Genomic DNA, 16845 nt, shown 5'->3' with positions numbered 1-16845 from the left:
GGGGGTTTGATGATTTGGTGGAAAACGGAGAGAAGATTCGTTCCTGGGAAAAGTGAAACTCTGGTCAGAAACAGGATGTGATAAGAAGAAGAAGAAGATGTTGTGGACATGGGATGATAAGTTGGATGTGAAGTTGAAACAAGAGCAATGGAACGAAGAGAAGCAGGAGACCAGTAACGAGAAGAAAAAGAGCAAGAAGAAGATGGAGAGATTGGCTTTGAGGAGAGGAAGAGCAAAATCAAAAGGAGAATTAAGGTTAAAGTTGGCTACTTCTAGTGGAGTTTTCAAAGTTTTGGGTAGCAAACGATTGTCCATTAGTGACAGTTCATATAATATGAAAGATTTGATTGTGGGAACTCTCTGTTATAGTTTTCATCATCTGTTTTGGTAGTCTGATATTGCCCTTTTTACTGTTACTCTGGTTGGATGATTATTGAATGCAAAGTTGCAACCTTCAACTAATGTTTAGACTTTGGATCTTGAAGATGAGCACTTGAAAAGTGTTGGCATTTGCTCTAAGTTTAGCGAATTGAAATTGTGGAATAAACTAGAAATGTTTGATACAAACTCAATTTTGTTTAGGCACTTGAAAGTATGATGCTTGAATGCGTAGTCCTTTTTAACTAAAACTTTCCCAAGTACAGCTGATCCTCACAGACATTCTGGTATGCAAGTCTTGCATGCTTTTTTCTATTACAGTGGTTCTTTGGTCTATTTCATAAACTGACATAACAAAAATATTGATCAGGACGAAATAGGACTTCGATTAGGATATCAACATTTCGGTAAATAATTTTGGTGGAGGGAGAAGTTTCTTTTCAGTCTTATGTCCATCTAACAAAGGCGGGTATCTCCATCTGATTCAAACTGTTTGTATGTTATCTTCAACAGTTAGTTGTTACAGAGATTGTGATAATAACTACAGAAGGTAAGTCCAACTTTTGCAAATTAAATTGTGTATACATATATTAACTTAGCATGGTATTACATTACTTAGATCTACACTTACAGAAAACAGAGCGCTGCAACAGTAAATAATTGAACAGAAATTGACCTCATGTCAAATTATTGAACAGGAATTGACCTCATGTCAAACTGATAATTGGCCGGGAGAAAAAACATGCTTGAAGCTTGGAAGAAAGAAGAGACAGGAAACAAAAAGAATAAAAGACTTGATGACATGCTTATCAGCATTTGGGCAAGTCCGCAGGAGGAGGAAGAAGTTTCTGATCAGGCTTATCTCCATCCAGAACAAGCCAAGCCATCCTCAAACCCCAACTGGTATGTACTTCCAAGTGACAGTGCATGAACCACACTCCTGTCAAACATTTTGTAAGTTTAGTTATAATTTTCATATAAGATTACACTAATATATTTTTGATTTTTATTCCTCCTTTTCATTTTAGTCGTTGTTGTAGATTTATGCACACAAATTAAAAAAAAACATTTAATTTTGTATATTTTCTAAATAAAAACATTATTATACACTGCCACATTTCATCGAGTAGAAAATAGAATAGAAATTTTGTATTGAAATTCTAAAACCACAATTATTTTGAAACTAAAATCTTACTAAAATGAAAATGAGAGAGTAATAGTTTCTGTTACCAGGGTTATCTGCAAGGAATCGAATAGCAGCCCATCCGCCAGAAGGCACACCGACTGTGTTCCTCTCAATCGGGTCAACAAGGTTGAAGTTCTTAGGATCCTTGTTCGGGTCGAAGTTCCCAAACCCCTGGCCGACGACAAAGAAGTTGAAGCCGTGAAGGTGAAGAGGATGGCTCTCCGCACCAAGGATGCTAGTGTCCTGCATCACCAGCTCCACGCTGGTGTTATAACGCAGAACCATCACGTTCGTCCCGGTGCTAACCATGGTGTTGTTAGGCGGAGTGCCTGTGTAGTTAAACGGGACTACGGGATTCCATGGGAAGTTTGGAGAATACACTCCATTCGATTGCCCAGAGTAGTGAGATTGAAGGAGAGCTTTCGTCGGCATCGTGAAGGAGATGTTGCTGATCGATGCAGCGAACATCGTGGTGTTAGTTGGACCCTGGCACGTCTGGTTGTTCTTATGATTGCACGGAGTTGTTCCCAATCCTACCGTGAAGAAGAACTTCCGATCTACCTTCAGAGGCACGTTAGCTGGGAATCTCTTGCTGTTCAGGCTTCTCAGCTTGTTGCTGAACTTGGCAGCGAAGTTTGTATCGTTTAGAGCGGGAAGAACCGGTGTGAAGAGCGGAAGATTCTTGATAGAGCTCCTCCTCGCGTGTTTAGGTTGTTCGTATTCTAATACGCCCGCAACTGTAGAGTTGTCGAAAGTTCCTTGACCTGTGGCGTACGGTCTAGCGGTCATCAAGAAAGAGGCGCTCGGGTAACTCGGTTTGGTCTTCAGCAGGAGGTTTGTGGTCTGGCCAGGAGCGATTAAGACGGTATCCGTCTCGAATGGCTTGACGTAGATCGCGTCAGCTTCGACGACTGTGACCGTGTGGTTTGCGATGCTGAAAAAGAGCTCGTCGTTAAGCGCGGCGTTGATTAGCCTTAGAAGGTATGTTTTTCCTGGCTTCACTCTCAGTCTGAATGTATCTGTTTTAAACACCATTGGTTACAAAGATCATATTCTTATATCAAACCATTAAAGTAGTTGTAGGATAGGAATCAACGATTACCTTTAGCCGAGCAGTTGTATAACGGGCCGGGAAGCCCGTTGATGGTGTAAGCATCAGAGACATTAGGCCCACCTCCTGTCTTGGTTGCTTGGCGAATTATTGCCTCAGGGTCTGCGTTGAACCACTCACCAAAGATCATGGGAACTTCTTTGTGAGGTTTGGGGAAGGGGTAAAGAACACCGCGTTTGGGAAGGATGATAATAGGACCATAGACTGTTGCTCTTAGCCATGAGATGTGAGCATGGTAAAACAGAGTGCCTCTTTGGCCAACAATGGTGTAGTTGTAGACATAACTTTGCCCTGTCTGAATAGGACATTGGGTTATGTAAGCTGGTCCATCAGCCCAGCCAGACCGTAATTGCCTGATCCCATGCCTGAGATTAAAGCCAAGTGTTAGTAATCAAACATTGCGCTATTAATAGTGCTAAAAAGTGTTTAAAGATAATTATTATTACCAGTGGATAGAGATATTGTTTGGCACATGGTTAACAACTTTGATCAGAAGCTGGTCACCTTCTCTAGCAATAAGCTTAGGCCCTGGAAACTGTCCGTTAACAGAAACAAGACTCTTCGTGTGGCAAAGACGTGTTACGTTGTGCATTTTGATCTGTGAAAAAACGAAACATCACATAATCATGTCCAACCCTTCGTTTACAATTTTAACATTTACTCAGAATAAACGAGTTTTCACATACCTCCAGTGTATAATGCCTTGTAATCCCAAAAACAGGATCAGGAAGAAGAACACAAGAGAGAACAGCAAAGAGAAGCCAAACCGCCATTTGTTTTATATCCTTAGGATCTTTAAGCGAGCTTGGACCTTGAGGCGTTGATTAAAGTTGACACGGTTACTGAATGGTCTGCCTCTGTTATTCTATTTCTGTTTTGTTTTTGTTTTTGCTGTAGATTGTGTATTCATTGTTTCAACATTTAGTGTATATATAGAAAGGAAAGTTAGGTGTTTGCTTGAGCTGGAAATATTGAAGAAAAAGATTTTAGTAGTTATTTATGTAGAAACAAAAAGATATTGGTAGAGAAGTTTGTGTAATTGGAGACTCTTGATATCGACTAGTTGTTAGAACATATATGAGAACAGCTTATGAATTGAGTGGTGTCAAAGATAAGTCAATCTCTTTGACCGTGTTTAATCCCTCAAAAACTATAGTTTCCTTTTCAAGACTATGGCGTAGATTCTAAATATGAAATGCAAAGAGTCTTAGTTTCTTAGATATGATAGTTCCTCTTCCTCTTCTGCGTTGAGTATTTTAAACTTCAAATTTTGACATGAGAAAGTAAGTAACTCGGACCAAATGTGGCAGTTAATATTGTTTGATATAATCCTTAGCTAAGTGTTGTTTAGACCCGACAAACAACAACTCTTGATCGACCTAAAGTGTCTGTGAAAACAATTTACAACCCTTGGGAACTTCTAGAAGAATAACTTATGTGGTTAAAGGTTATGGTTTTACTAAATGGATTTCATCATTCCATAAGCATGTTAAGTGATAAGTACTTCATCTGTTTATTAATAATTTGATTTTATTTTGCAGGTGGGAACTTTTTAAGAAGATTAACCGATGTTGGAGTTAGTCAAAACATTAGTAAGCTAAAATTGCTTGGGGAATAAGCAAAGGGAGGGAGATTGTAGCTATCATAGAAAGGTCACGCTTAGGGTTAGATGTCAAAATCCATGAAGGCTATTGTCAACATGTCGTGGTTTACAAAAACATTGAGAAAATCTCAAACTAAGGTTCGCAATTTTATTTCCCAAGCAAGTGACCTAACTTCTTTCTAAGTCCGTATCCTCAAAGCCATGCCACTTAATCACTTATACATGCTTCTCTTTACACAAATATTTGTTTTTGCACTAATAATATATGGGATTTGTTTGCTTGTTATCCGTCTTTCATATTTATAATCTTCACGAAATTTAAAGTCAATCTACAATCAAAACATGATGTAGACAAGATTGCTAACAAGTAGGTATCAGATTATCCCTAACTATCCGAAGTCGGTAATTAAGATATATGATTTTTTCTTTAATAACGTTAGTTCTAGAAAGAAAAGAAAACAGTAAATAATTTTATAAATTGATTATGTGGTTGAATGACACAACGATGAATCAGAAGTTCACATCATAGTATGTAGTTCAAAACCATTAGTATGTCTTTAACAATATTTTAGTTGGTAACTCACAATCAGTAGTAGTATATATAGTTATAGATATATTAACTAGGCATGTTTATGTTCCGTGACACGAGAGCTTTATTATAATACATGATTATTCCAAACATTATTTGAAAACGAAGTTCTAATATATCTTTAATTTTCCACTGTAGTTCTAAAACATATATGACCTTTTAGGTATTCAGACATCAAGCCAATTTCGACGATCTCTAGTTTAGACACTGATACATACTTCAATCTCACCATCTAAATATCGACATTAAGTTGAAACCTGAATTAACTTTTGATTTAGAGACATTGTATGAATTGTGTGAACCACATGTAGTCTAGTGGCAAGCGAGCTTCAGGTTGATAAGCAATCTGAATTTGAAAGTACTCCACTATATTTTTCGTGTGGTCACATGGATATAGAGACCCATTATTTATGCCTCATTTGAATATTCGGAGAGGTGATCCATCCCTAAGCTGTACATCTCTTTAGTTATTAGTTTGAGAAATTTCATAGGCCTGAAATATCTTCGTATTAATAGAAAAAAATGAATTGTCTAAATAACAAATGAATACATATTAAATCAGTTGGTGATCTCTACTAACAAGATGAAATTATTGGACTTGAACTCAGACTTAGATATGATAAAAAAAATAGATTGACAGTTTGACACTATATTTTTTTTTCTTGATCAAAGACGTTGGACACTATATATCAATTAATATTTTCACGAAATAAATTAGCATTCAGAAGTGTATACCCAATATATATGAGCGTATGTATGTGAAGCGAGTTTGATTAGACTGAAAGGTATATGTACGGTTTTATTGTTTATTTTTCACATATATATTTTGAGAAAATGTTTTCACATATATATTGTAGTTGCATGCACCAACCCTTGATTTCTAATTAAGATTCCAACAATATATAGTAAAATGTACAACAATATATAGTAAAATGTACGTAAGCTGTAAGCACATATGTAAACATATATAGTACGTATACTATACGAATATATGTACATTAGTGTGACAGTCAAGCCAACTTATACGTGGATATATAAACATTTTAATAATTATAAAATCTTTTTTTTTATCATCTGGTATTTTATTCATGGGTCGCCCAACAAGACCAAACCTGACACAAAAAACACAAGACCCAAACAAATGGGCTAAAGCTTAAAACAAAACTTGGGCCGTAAGCCCAAGGTGAAACCTGTTGAGGAAGTTGCTTACTCATCCTACCACGTGTACGACGCCCGGCGTTTGGAGACACGCGTCAAAGAGAGGACAAGCTACCTTCTACCGACGATTGTGGGGAAACTCGACGGAACTCTGCCGTCAAGCAGAGCCATACCGATGAAGAACAGCTCACTAAGGAACTATCTACACAGTTGTTCAAGTCGCACACCGGATCTATGTTTCCAGAAGAACGAATCGCCTACAATCGATCCCACCACCGTCGATCTTCTTGCTTGAGACACTGTCACCTTTAATGATAAGAAGAAGCTTGAAGATGAAAACGGCTCACGACAAGGAGAAGAAGCGATGACATCGAGGCTGAGGAAAGAGAGGCGATTAGGCTGAGAAGAACGGGAAACATCGATCAACAAAACCGGAAGAACCTCGGTGTAAAGCCGCCGTCGCTATCGAGAAGAGCGCGATGCGGAGTCGAAATCCGGACAGCTCCGTCGAAGAGACCGCAAGCCACCGGAGTCAGAAGCCAGGTATACTCGTCGAACTGACCGAGTATACCAGAGGCAGAGTCACCGAAAGAAACCGGCGACATAACATAGAAGCTTCATCTCGATCTCTTCTTCGTGAAAGATCCTAGAGAGAGAACGAAGAAGAGAGAGAAGCTTCCGTCAATTATAAAATCTTCTAAAACCTTTGTGTTTCACGTAAAAATATATGCATGCGATTCAAAAAAAAAAAAAATATATATATATATATATATATATATATAGTATATGTGATGTGATGTGATTTTTCGCATTTGAACCATCACGTTAAAAGTTAGACTGATTAAATATGTTGTTACCTTTAATGAATAATTTGATTTATTCTATATAAATTTATAATTTAAACCATTAAACATGTATTGATTATAATAAAAATATTCAAAAAGAAAAAACATTTTTTGATAAAAATACCATGTATATTGTATTATTATCCAAATCTATACTATTTTCAGTAGATAAATCTCTGAACATATATTTATCGAATAAAAATTGAATCCTGAATTTGAAAAAATCATTAAATAGTCTCGATAGTTATATGTTTATATATTAGCTATGTTTTGATAAACATAACTGAAGATCTTGATAATTAATGAAAATTATTTTAAAATAAAAAAACACAGCTAAAATTGTATATAAAGAGATTTTTACAATATTTACAAAACATGACTGTTTCTGATTCTTATAAAATAAATAAATATATATATGTTTAGTGAAAGACTGCATCATCATATATAAATAGTTTTATGTTAAATTTGTTACTGATTTTGCAAGTGTGTGAACATAAATTATTTTGTTAGTCTAGCTTTAAATTAATAATATATTTATTAATAAATATTAATAAGATAATTATGTCCGCATGCGTCTATGGTAAGTTGATGTCTAATTTTAAAGAAGTATTAACCACGCGCTCATTGTTATCATGCTGGTTTTTTTTTAAATGTTGTTTTTTTTGTGTTCATGTATTTCCACTATTAAAATATAAGCTTTTAAAAAAATGTATTTCAAAATATAAGTACTTTATATTTTTGAATTAATGTTAATTAAATTGAAAAATGTACGATCAATTATATATTATAATTTATTCTAGTTGGATATTTGTTTCCAATGTATATTTCAAGGGTTTTTAGTAATTAAACCCCTCAACTAAAGATGAATAAAAAAAACTTCCTTCAACTTAAAATCCTGTGAAATAAACCTTTAACTTTAATTCCGTTAACATATGTTACCCTCCGTCTATAAAATCGTGACGGAGGGTGACATACGTTAACGGTTTATAAGTTGAGGGTTTATAATGTTGAAAACTTAGTTGAGGGTTTTTTTTACTATTCCAAAATAGTTGAGGGGTTTTATCACTAAAAGTCATGTTTTAAAATCTTTATTATCATTTATACATTCTTTTAAATTGATTTATAAGCCTTTAAAACTCATTTATAGATTTTAATACATTATTTTATAACTGATTTATAAAGCTTCATAAATATTTTAATATTTTTACATATGATTAATACGGTTTCGCAATGATTTTTTTTTTTTTACAATTTATGCTATTTGTTAGGATAAAATAATCTAACATTATTGACTTATGGATGAATTATTCTACTTAAAACTTAATATAACTTAGAAACTTTAAATTATTTGATATCTGACAATGACGATATAAACACTTAAATTTCCTTATATCATTATTGTCAAATATCAAATAATTTAATATTTTGAAGGTATATTAAGTTGTAAGTAGTGTTGAAAATTATTAATTTAGGTTGTATAAATTAATTTTATAATAAATTAATGTATTAAAATTTATAAATTATTTTAAAGTCTTATAAATCAATCTAAAACAATGTATAAATGATAATAAATATTTTAAAACATTTAACTTTTAACGATAAAACCCCTCAGCTATTTTTGAATCGTAAAAAAAACCCTCAACTAAGTTTTCAACAGTATAAATCCTCAACTTATAAACCGTTAACGTATATCACCCTCCGTCACGGTTTTTTTTATACGGATGGTAACATACGTTAACAGAATTAAAGTTGAGGGTTTATTTCACATGATTTTTAGTTAAAAATTTTTTTTTACGATTCATCTAAAGTTGAGGGGTTTAGTTACTAAAAACCCATATTTCAACAATGTTTTTAATATATATTACAAAATTATCACGCTACTATGTACCAAAATCTGTAGTCTTCTCAAACCCAAAATCATAACATAGCATGTACTATATATATTTCTTATGATTTCAAAGCTTTGTTTTGGGTATTTTCCATTTTGAACTAACAATATTCGTTATATACCCTTGTGTAAATATATGCATATTCAACCTTCTCTTTATTAACATTTGACTCTAGTTGATTAATGATGATTAATTAAGATGCTTTACCACAAGCACAAAAGATTAGCCAATCCTTAATAACGTCAAAAAAGCAGAGTATACACCCCAAATAATTATTTTACACATTTTTGTAATAAAAACTTATTACGCTAGGGATGCAAAACCCACCTCCAACAATAACGACTTTCAAATTGATATGTCTTTATCACTAGACAAGAATGTCATAAGATTAGTTAGTTCAAAAGGAGAGGAATTTTACCTACAGTAACACAATTTTTTGCATAATTGTTCGTTTCTTATAATTTTATTTTATCTTTGGAAAAATGTATAGAATCCATGTTATTCGGAAGATACATAATGTGGATTGTCGACAAAAAAAACATAATGTGGATATCTCCATGATTTAGCCATGCGAGCTACCTACTGCGTAGCAAGGTGGACTCTCCCATACACTTCGTTCTCATATGACCAACTCTACTCCACTATCATTGCTCTTTTCTGCTAACCACTTTCATTTTGTTTTTAGTATATCAACAATTGTGTTCGTATTCAAATTTTAAAGTTATGATTGAAAAATAATTATGATGTTTGTGGATTTGCCAAAAGGATCACTAGAATTTGGTTATAACTTTGAGAAAACTACAAATAAAAAGACAATAAGATTTTAAGTAATTATAATAGTAATTAAATTATAATATTATTGTATACAAGGCTATAAATTAGAGATTTTACATATAAAAACTATAACTATACTATTAAAGCAGAATATCTACTATGATTCTGCCCTTACTTTTCAAGTTATTTACGAGAAACTGCCACTACCTTTTCTATATTCTTTTAATAAAATCGTGAACATTTATTACCACCAATCAAAATCAAAAGTCATCTAATTAATTAATAAACTTCTTTAGACCAATCGCATTGTAACCAAATTTTATCGTAATCCCGAAGCCCATCAAAACAAGGTATTGTAATTATTACCGTCTATGACCCACCCATTAATTCTAACTTTACAAACTCTATATCCTAAAGAAAAATACTAAATACAAGTCTTAATCTCTAAAATATAACGAAAACTTAACAGAAACTAACATTGGACACCACAAAAAAATTCAAAAATTATATAACAAAAGCAATTATATCATCTAGATTTCATTCAATTAAATTTACTTTTTATCCAAATTTTCAAACTATCAATCATAGATAAATGTATGTATTGTTTCATAACTGTTACGAAAATAAATTTCCTAAAATATTGGCAACACTCAAATCTATACGTAATATATATTTTTAAAAAAATAACTTGGGGGTAGACAATATGTATTAACAAACTACATATACTAATTTGGGCATAAGTATATGCATTTAATGGAACCATATTTCAAACAATATATTATATTTCTATATTACGGTAACTTAATACCAAAAGTAGTTAGGATCCGCTTCAACAGATTTTATATGATTTGAGAAAAACCATTAATATAGGAACTTCTCAACTAGGCGATTTATTCCTAAACCAAAAGATTTTATTCCTAAGAATATATCGTCCATATTAATTCATTTCTAAAAATTGACTTATTATAAATTATCAACAATTTTTTTATAAAACTCAAAATTTGTGTTTACACCAACTTTTAAATTGAATGTTTAAAAATTTCCAAAAATGTTTACCGAAAAATGTACTAGAAACCTATAAAAGTCAAAAAAGTTTATCAAATTAATCAGCATAAAATAATAATGATGAAAGCGGACAATTACGAATTTGATATTAATAAATTTTTGAAAAATATTACTTTTTAAAAATAAAATTTTAAAAGAAAAATAATTCCGCGCTTTGAAAACGCGGGTTAAAATCTAGTCTTCTCTATTAAAAGAGAAGTACCATTTTATCTACTATTTAGAAGTCTACTAGGTCCATCTAATTAAACTATAAAAGAACCCTTTTATTTAGTAACCATTTCATTTACTAACATAACATATTAAAAACCATTTATATCTATCTTACTTACGGATCAAACTCTCGGCTACGTAATCAAATGACTTTTACTATTGAGATTTAACAAAAAGAGAAACCTACTACATGTAATTTTGATGGTGATAACCATTTGAAACGTCTTTATGTTATTAACTACAACATGTAATTTTGATTGATTTCATCAAACATAAGCCAAAATTTGAAAGTTTCTTGAACATGATATATTATATCCTTTAAGTTTCATCTCATAACATAAATTTCATCTCATATTGAAATACAGTATCTACATGGCATCAAAAGGAGAGATTAGGGCTGGGCAAAAAACCAGGATCCGAAGAACCAAACCGAACCCGATCCGAAAAAGTAGTACCAAATCCGAACCGAAATTGATTAAATATCCGAACGGGTTCAAAATTTTGGTATCTAAAGAACCGAAACCGAACCCGGCCCGAACCGAAGTATCTCGGGTGCCCGAATGTAACCGAAATAGATTTATATACCTAAATATATTACTTATTTTTAGATTTAATATATATTAAAAACATCCAAAATATATAAGATATTTTTAAGATGTCTAAAATACTTGAAAATATACATAAATAGTTAAAAGTAAATGTCTAAAATGGCTAAAATATATTTAAAACACCAAAATGCTTAAAATATCTATTGATTTTCTATCAAAATATTCAAATCAAACCAATTTATATGTTAATTTTAGGTATTTTGACATATATTATACAAATTTATATGTAATATATTATTTTGTTTTATAGATTTTGAGAAATTTTAAGCATATAATGAATATTAAAATTTTAAAAATAATTTAAATGGGTTATCCGAACCCGAACCAAAATTTAGAAATACCCGAATGGGGCTGAAATCTTTAAACCCGAAAACCCGAAAACCCGAAACCCGATTAGATCCGAACCGAACTCGAATGGGTACCCGAACGCCCACCCCTAGAAGAGATTACAAAACATAAGGAAATTCAAAAAATGATCATTGCAAATATTTATCCTCTTCGTGGCTCATCACAAAAAGAATAAAAATCCATGAACAACACAATTGATTTAACCCATTTTCTTAGACCATAACCCAGTGCAATTCTTCGTATACATAACCTACTAAACAACACACTTTAATAATTTTAACTATTTTTCGTATATATAAATTCAAACTTTTTCATTAAAAAGATTTATTCAAATTGTTAACACATTTTGTTTAAATTTAAAGAGAAGATACGGTATATTACAGAATATACTAAAGCATTTTAAATATTCTGAGATCCTAACTTTAACATCATCTTCCAAATAATGATCCTAAATTAATATACATAAAATATGACTGTTTAAATATTTACACTGAGTCCGAAATTAAAAAATATTCTACTTTACTGGTTTATCCGAAGAATCATCATTATTTTCCAAAATTATTCTCTGTTAAAATTTATTGTTTTGAATTTATATAAGCTAAACCAATACTATCCTAAAATCATGTAATACATATCAAAAGGATAAGATTTTATATTTTTTACCCGTAGACACACTGAAAATAGGATAATTGATTTATCCTATTTTGGGTAGATTTGATAATTGATTTATTATACATATATATATATATATACACTTATTCATTTACTACATTTTTAAACTTTATTTAAACTAAAATGTATAAAAGTGAAATATAAATATCTCTAAAACTTTATTTAGTCTCATTAACTTCATATATTTTGTACCCCTATGTTTACTTCATTGTAAATATATCTCAATATTAAATATTATAATATTTAATTGATATTAATATCAACTAATAAGTATATATCACCAAACATGAAAATATTTATAAACTTATGCAAATATAAATCTAAAATAAAGATGCTCAAAAAGTAATTTTTGGTTCTATGTTACTCAAATCTAAATATTAATTTTAGTTTAGATAACACAATTATTTATTTCTTTCAGGTTCTTGATATCTTCCAAATAACTTGCAAAAGCTGATCATTCTTCTGGTTCCGACACCATCTTTACCAATTGAGAACAATCCGTTGCAAAAGTGACCCGATACTGATGTAAGTTCATCATACATTCCATTGCCCATACTAGCGCTTCCACCTCTGCATGCAGTGGTGATAGGCTAGGCCTAACATTACGTACTCCCATCAAGCCATCAAAACGTTGTAGAGTACTATACCAACCTTATCCCGAAAAATGATCATTTTCTTTCCAAGAACCATCTGTAAAACACCATCGGCCTGGGATTGACAGTAAGGACGCGACCACCATCTGAGTTACTGTCCTCTTTGTGTTCAACACTTGTGCCTCTGCCCAGAGTGTTGATTTTGTTTCTGCATGTTTAAGGGTATCCCCGGGGTCCATATCCATATTACTAAACACTTTTATTATTCCTTGTTTTTCAAATGTACCATAGTATTCATACAAATTGATGATCATCCATTTGTGCTATTACTCTCCAAAACAGGTGATCCATATTTGTGAAAAGAGAGCTAGTTGGAAAGATGGCCGGATTTGACGGTATCTTTGAAAGTGCCCAAACCTGAATCGCTGGAGGACATTCGAAGAAAACATGATTAATTGATTCCTCTGGAGCTCCACACCTGGCACAACATATGTCCCCTTGTATTTCTCTCGCTCGCAAATTTTTCTTAACTGCTATACACCTTGAAACCAATTGCCATAAGAAGTGCTTAATCTTTGGTGGGCATTTTATTTTCCAACAGAATGCCTTCAAAATATCAACTGTAGGTCCGAACATCTCTGGTGATCTCTCCTTGTCTGGGTAAACCCTATCCACCTGATATCCTGATTTTGCCGTGTATCTCCCACTCTTTGTGAAATGCCAGCCATCCATGTCTGTGATCTGAGTCTTGCCAGCGGTATGCTTTCTATTATTTTCACATTCTGGGGATCTACTAAGGCCCGAATTGCCTGTGAGTTCCAAGTTCACGAAGCGGAATCTATGAGAGAATCCACTGTAAGGTCAGGGTAACTGAGTTGTTGATTTTTTATTTGTTGGTCTCGGGAGAGTGGTTGGGACCCAAGAATCATTCCATACAGATATAGTCGATCCTGATCCCACCCTTTTGATTAGTCATTTGCTTACCAGAGATCTAGCTGAAACGATACTCCGCCAGCCATATGACGGAGAATATGAACGGATCGGTTCCAGGGGTGATGCGTTCATGTAGTACCGTCCTTTGAAAACTCGAGCAAATAAAGTATTTGGCTTTCCTATTAGCTGCCATAACTGTTTACCAAGCATTGCCGAATTAAAATCTGTGATGTCTTTAAACCCCAAACCTCCTTCATCCTTATTTGCACAGACTTTGTCCCATGATTTCCAGTGCATACCTTGTGTACTTTCCCCTAGACTCCACCAGAATTGTGCTACCGTAGTTGTCAATTTCTTTGCAGTAACTTTTGGTAATCGATAACAAGACATAACATGATTTGGTAAAGTCGTAATAACTGATTTGATGACCACCTCCTTTCCTCCTTTAGTGAAAATTTTAAAAGTTCATCCATTAATTCTATTGTTTAGTCGTTCCTGAACAAAACTAAAACCTTGAATCTTTGAACCCCAAGATTTTCAGGCAGTCCAAGGTAAGACCCCATCCCTCCTAAATTATGTATCCCTAAAATGTCCCTCAATTCCTGTTGGCTAGGTTCCTTTATCTTATGTCCAAATTGAATCGAAGATTTTTGAAAATTTATGAGTTGTCCTATACCGCCTCATATTCCTTTAAAATCCTGAAAATAGTTTGACACTCCTCCTTCTGTGCCTTACAAAAGAAAATGCTATCATCTGCAAAAGAACATATGTGAAATCGATGGACAAGCTCTGGCTACTTTCATACCCGTTAATAGTTTCTCTCTCTCAGCCTTCTTGATATTTGCAATTAAAACCTCAGTACACATAATAAATAAATAAGGAGATAAAGGATCCCCTTGGCGTAACCCCCTATGGGGAATTATAAGGCCCCGCGGTTGACCGTTGAGTAAAACCCTATATTGGCCGATGATATACACTCCATCATTAGTTTTATCCAATGTGGATCGAACCCCAATTTCCGTAAAAGTGCCTGGATAAAAGCCCATTCCACCCTATCATAAGCTTTACTCATATCCGTTTTGATTGTCATATACTTTCCTTGGCATGCTTTATTGGTTCGCAAGCCATGAAACATTTCATGTGCTATAAGAATGTTATCTGATATCAACCTTCCTGCCAAAAATGCCGTTTGTGTTTCTGAAATTAGGGAAGGGAGACATGTTTTCAAGCGTTGACACAAAACCTTCGAGATGATCTTGTATCCTACGTTGCATAGACTTATTGGTCTTAGTTCTCTCATCCTTGTAGGCCTCTCCGTCTTTGGTATCATACATATATTCGTAATATTTAACCGGGGATCCATTACTCCTGAGACCAGAAAATTATTTACCATCTCCACCAAATCTTTCTTAATGATATGCCAGCAATGTTGAAAAAATAGAGCCGTCATCTCATCCGATCCTGGAGCATTCTCTGGATGCATCATAAATAAAGCTTGTCGGACCTCATCCTCCGTCGCTATCCTTAATAGCTTTTGATTCATCTGTAAAGTAATCCCTGGGGTTACTTCCTCCAGGAAGCTATCAAATTCTGATGGGGAGGTAGTGGTAAATATGTCTTCAAAATAGTCTACTGCCACTCTTTCAACCCCGATGTCCTCTGTGATCCAATTTTCTGCCTCATCATGTAGTCCCACAATCCTATTACGAACTCGTCGTTGCTTTGTTAAAGCATGATAAAAGTTTGTATTAAGATCCCTTGATGTGTACCACATGTTCCGACTTTTCTGATGCCAGTATTCTTCTTCATCCTTGTAGCATCTTGTAATTTTTGGGATACCTCCATAACTTCCTCCTGAGACTTGTTATTATCTGTTTGTACCTCCACAAGGGTTTTCTGAAGATCATTTATTTTATCCTTCCCATATGGTGGATTATTTTTCCGCCATTTAGCAAACATTGTATATATTCTAATTCCAGTATAATAATGTATAAAATATGTAAATGCAAGAGAAAATGACAAAAGTAATTTATAAAATGATGTAAAATTATAATTTTGATATTAACAAAAATATAATAAATACTAAAACAATTTTATTTTTATTTTTAAATTACAAAATTTGCAATTGTTTTAAAAGAAATAATTGAAATTTAGTCTTTCTTTGAAAAAATTAGATAAAATTATAACTTTTTTTAATTTCGTTTAGGGGTTCCAAATTCTCAGGTCCGGCTCTGCGTTCGGCCAAAGTTTTTACGGAAAAATGTTAGTAGATTGTGATTTAAGTGATTCCATGTCGAAGAAAATTCGAAGACGACAATTCAGATCTTTCTTGATCATGTCCTCTCAAAACAGCTTGAGTTGTTCTTTGTCGATTACGTTTTTTGTTTCTGTTTGTCTTCTTCGACCAAATGCCTCATAAAATTCTTCCGCAAACTCCGTTGTATCCCCTATTTCTATAATTAGTGCATACCATTTTTAGATAAATTTTCAATGTAAAACTAATTAGTGATAAGTTGATTGACTCATCATTTTATATATTAGTTAAGATCATTTTCAGTTTCTGATATGAAACACTTTGATGAATTTATTCCTAAAATGATAAGAAATTCTAAAAGCTAAGGGGGTGTATTCAATTGAGAGTTTTAGGTGATTTATGTCAAAATAACAAATTCACTGTTATTGAAACATGAAGTTAAAAAACTTAAAATCCACTGTTATTGGACTTGATATTTTATAAAGTACTGTGGAATCCACTGTTATTGAAAATATTTTAAGAGTTGGAGTTTTAAAGTTTTCAAGTGATTTTAGAGTGTTTGGGTGGAGTTTTTTAATTAAAAATATTAAAACTCAAATCTCATGGTTTTAAGTGATACTAGAACTTGA

At 32.9% G+C, this 16845-nt stretch overlaps 1 protein-coding gene and 1 long non-coding RNA gene across 3 annotated transcripts; one reads left to right on the top strand and one right to left on the bottom strand.

Annotated features, from left to right (window-relative positions):
* Window positions 1-6: 6 nt before the first annotated feature.
* On the top strand, window positions 7-1739 carry LOC106313414. Of its 2 annotated transcripts, XR_001264377.1 has the most exons (5): window positions 7-255; window positions 583-665; window positions 749-928; window positions 1077-1332; window positions 1612-1739. It is a non-coding gene; the product is annotated as an uncharacterized LOC106313414 (long non-coding RNA). The 2 variants fall into 2 exon arrangements; XR_001264378.1 differs by lacking the exon at window positions 583-665.
* Window positions 1083-3576, bottom strand: LOC106313413 (laccase-17). Its single transcript, XM_013751213.1, has 5 exons — window positions 3362-3576; window positions 3122-3273; window positions 2667-3040; window positions 1609-2583; window positions 1083-1318 (listed from the first exon to the last, which is right to left on the bottom strand). Exons 1-5 carry the CDS (start codon window positions 3446-3448, stop codon window positions 1188-1190), a joined length of 1719 nt encoding a protein of 572 aa, XP_013606667.1. The 5' UTR covers window positions 3449-3576; the 3' UTR covers window positions 1083-1187.
* Window positions 3577-16845: the final 13269 nt, after the last annotated feature.

The sequence above is a fragment of the Brassica oleracea genome, chromosome C9 (assembly GCF_000695525.1).
Source record: "Brassica oleracea var. oleracea cultivar TO1000 chromosome C9, BOL, whole genome shotgun sequence".
Classification (NCBI taxonomy): domain Eukaryota; kingdom Viridiplantae; phylum Streptophyta; class Magnoliopsida; order Brassicales; family Brassicaceae; genus Brassica; species Brassica oleracea.
This window is presented reverse-complemented; position numbering and strand designations above follow the sequence as displayed.

Coding starts and splice junctions, on each gene's coding strand:
- LOC106313413 (XM_013751213.1), bottom strand. CDS start 3,448: ATGGCGGTTTGGCTTCTCTTTGCTGTTCTCTCTTGTGTTCTTCTTCCT. Junction 2,584..2,666: donor ATACAACTGCTCGGCTAAAG/GTAATCGTTGAT, acceptor TGTTTAAAACAG/ATACATTCAGACTGAGAGTG. Junction 1,319..1,608: donor ATTCCTTGCAGATAACCCTG/GTAACAGAAACT, acceptor AATGTTTGACAG/GAGTGTGGTTCATGCACTGT.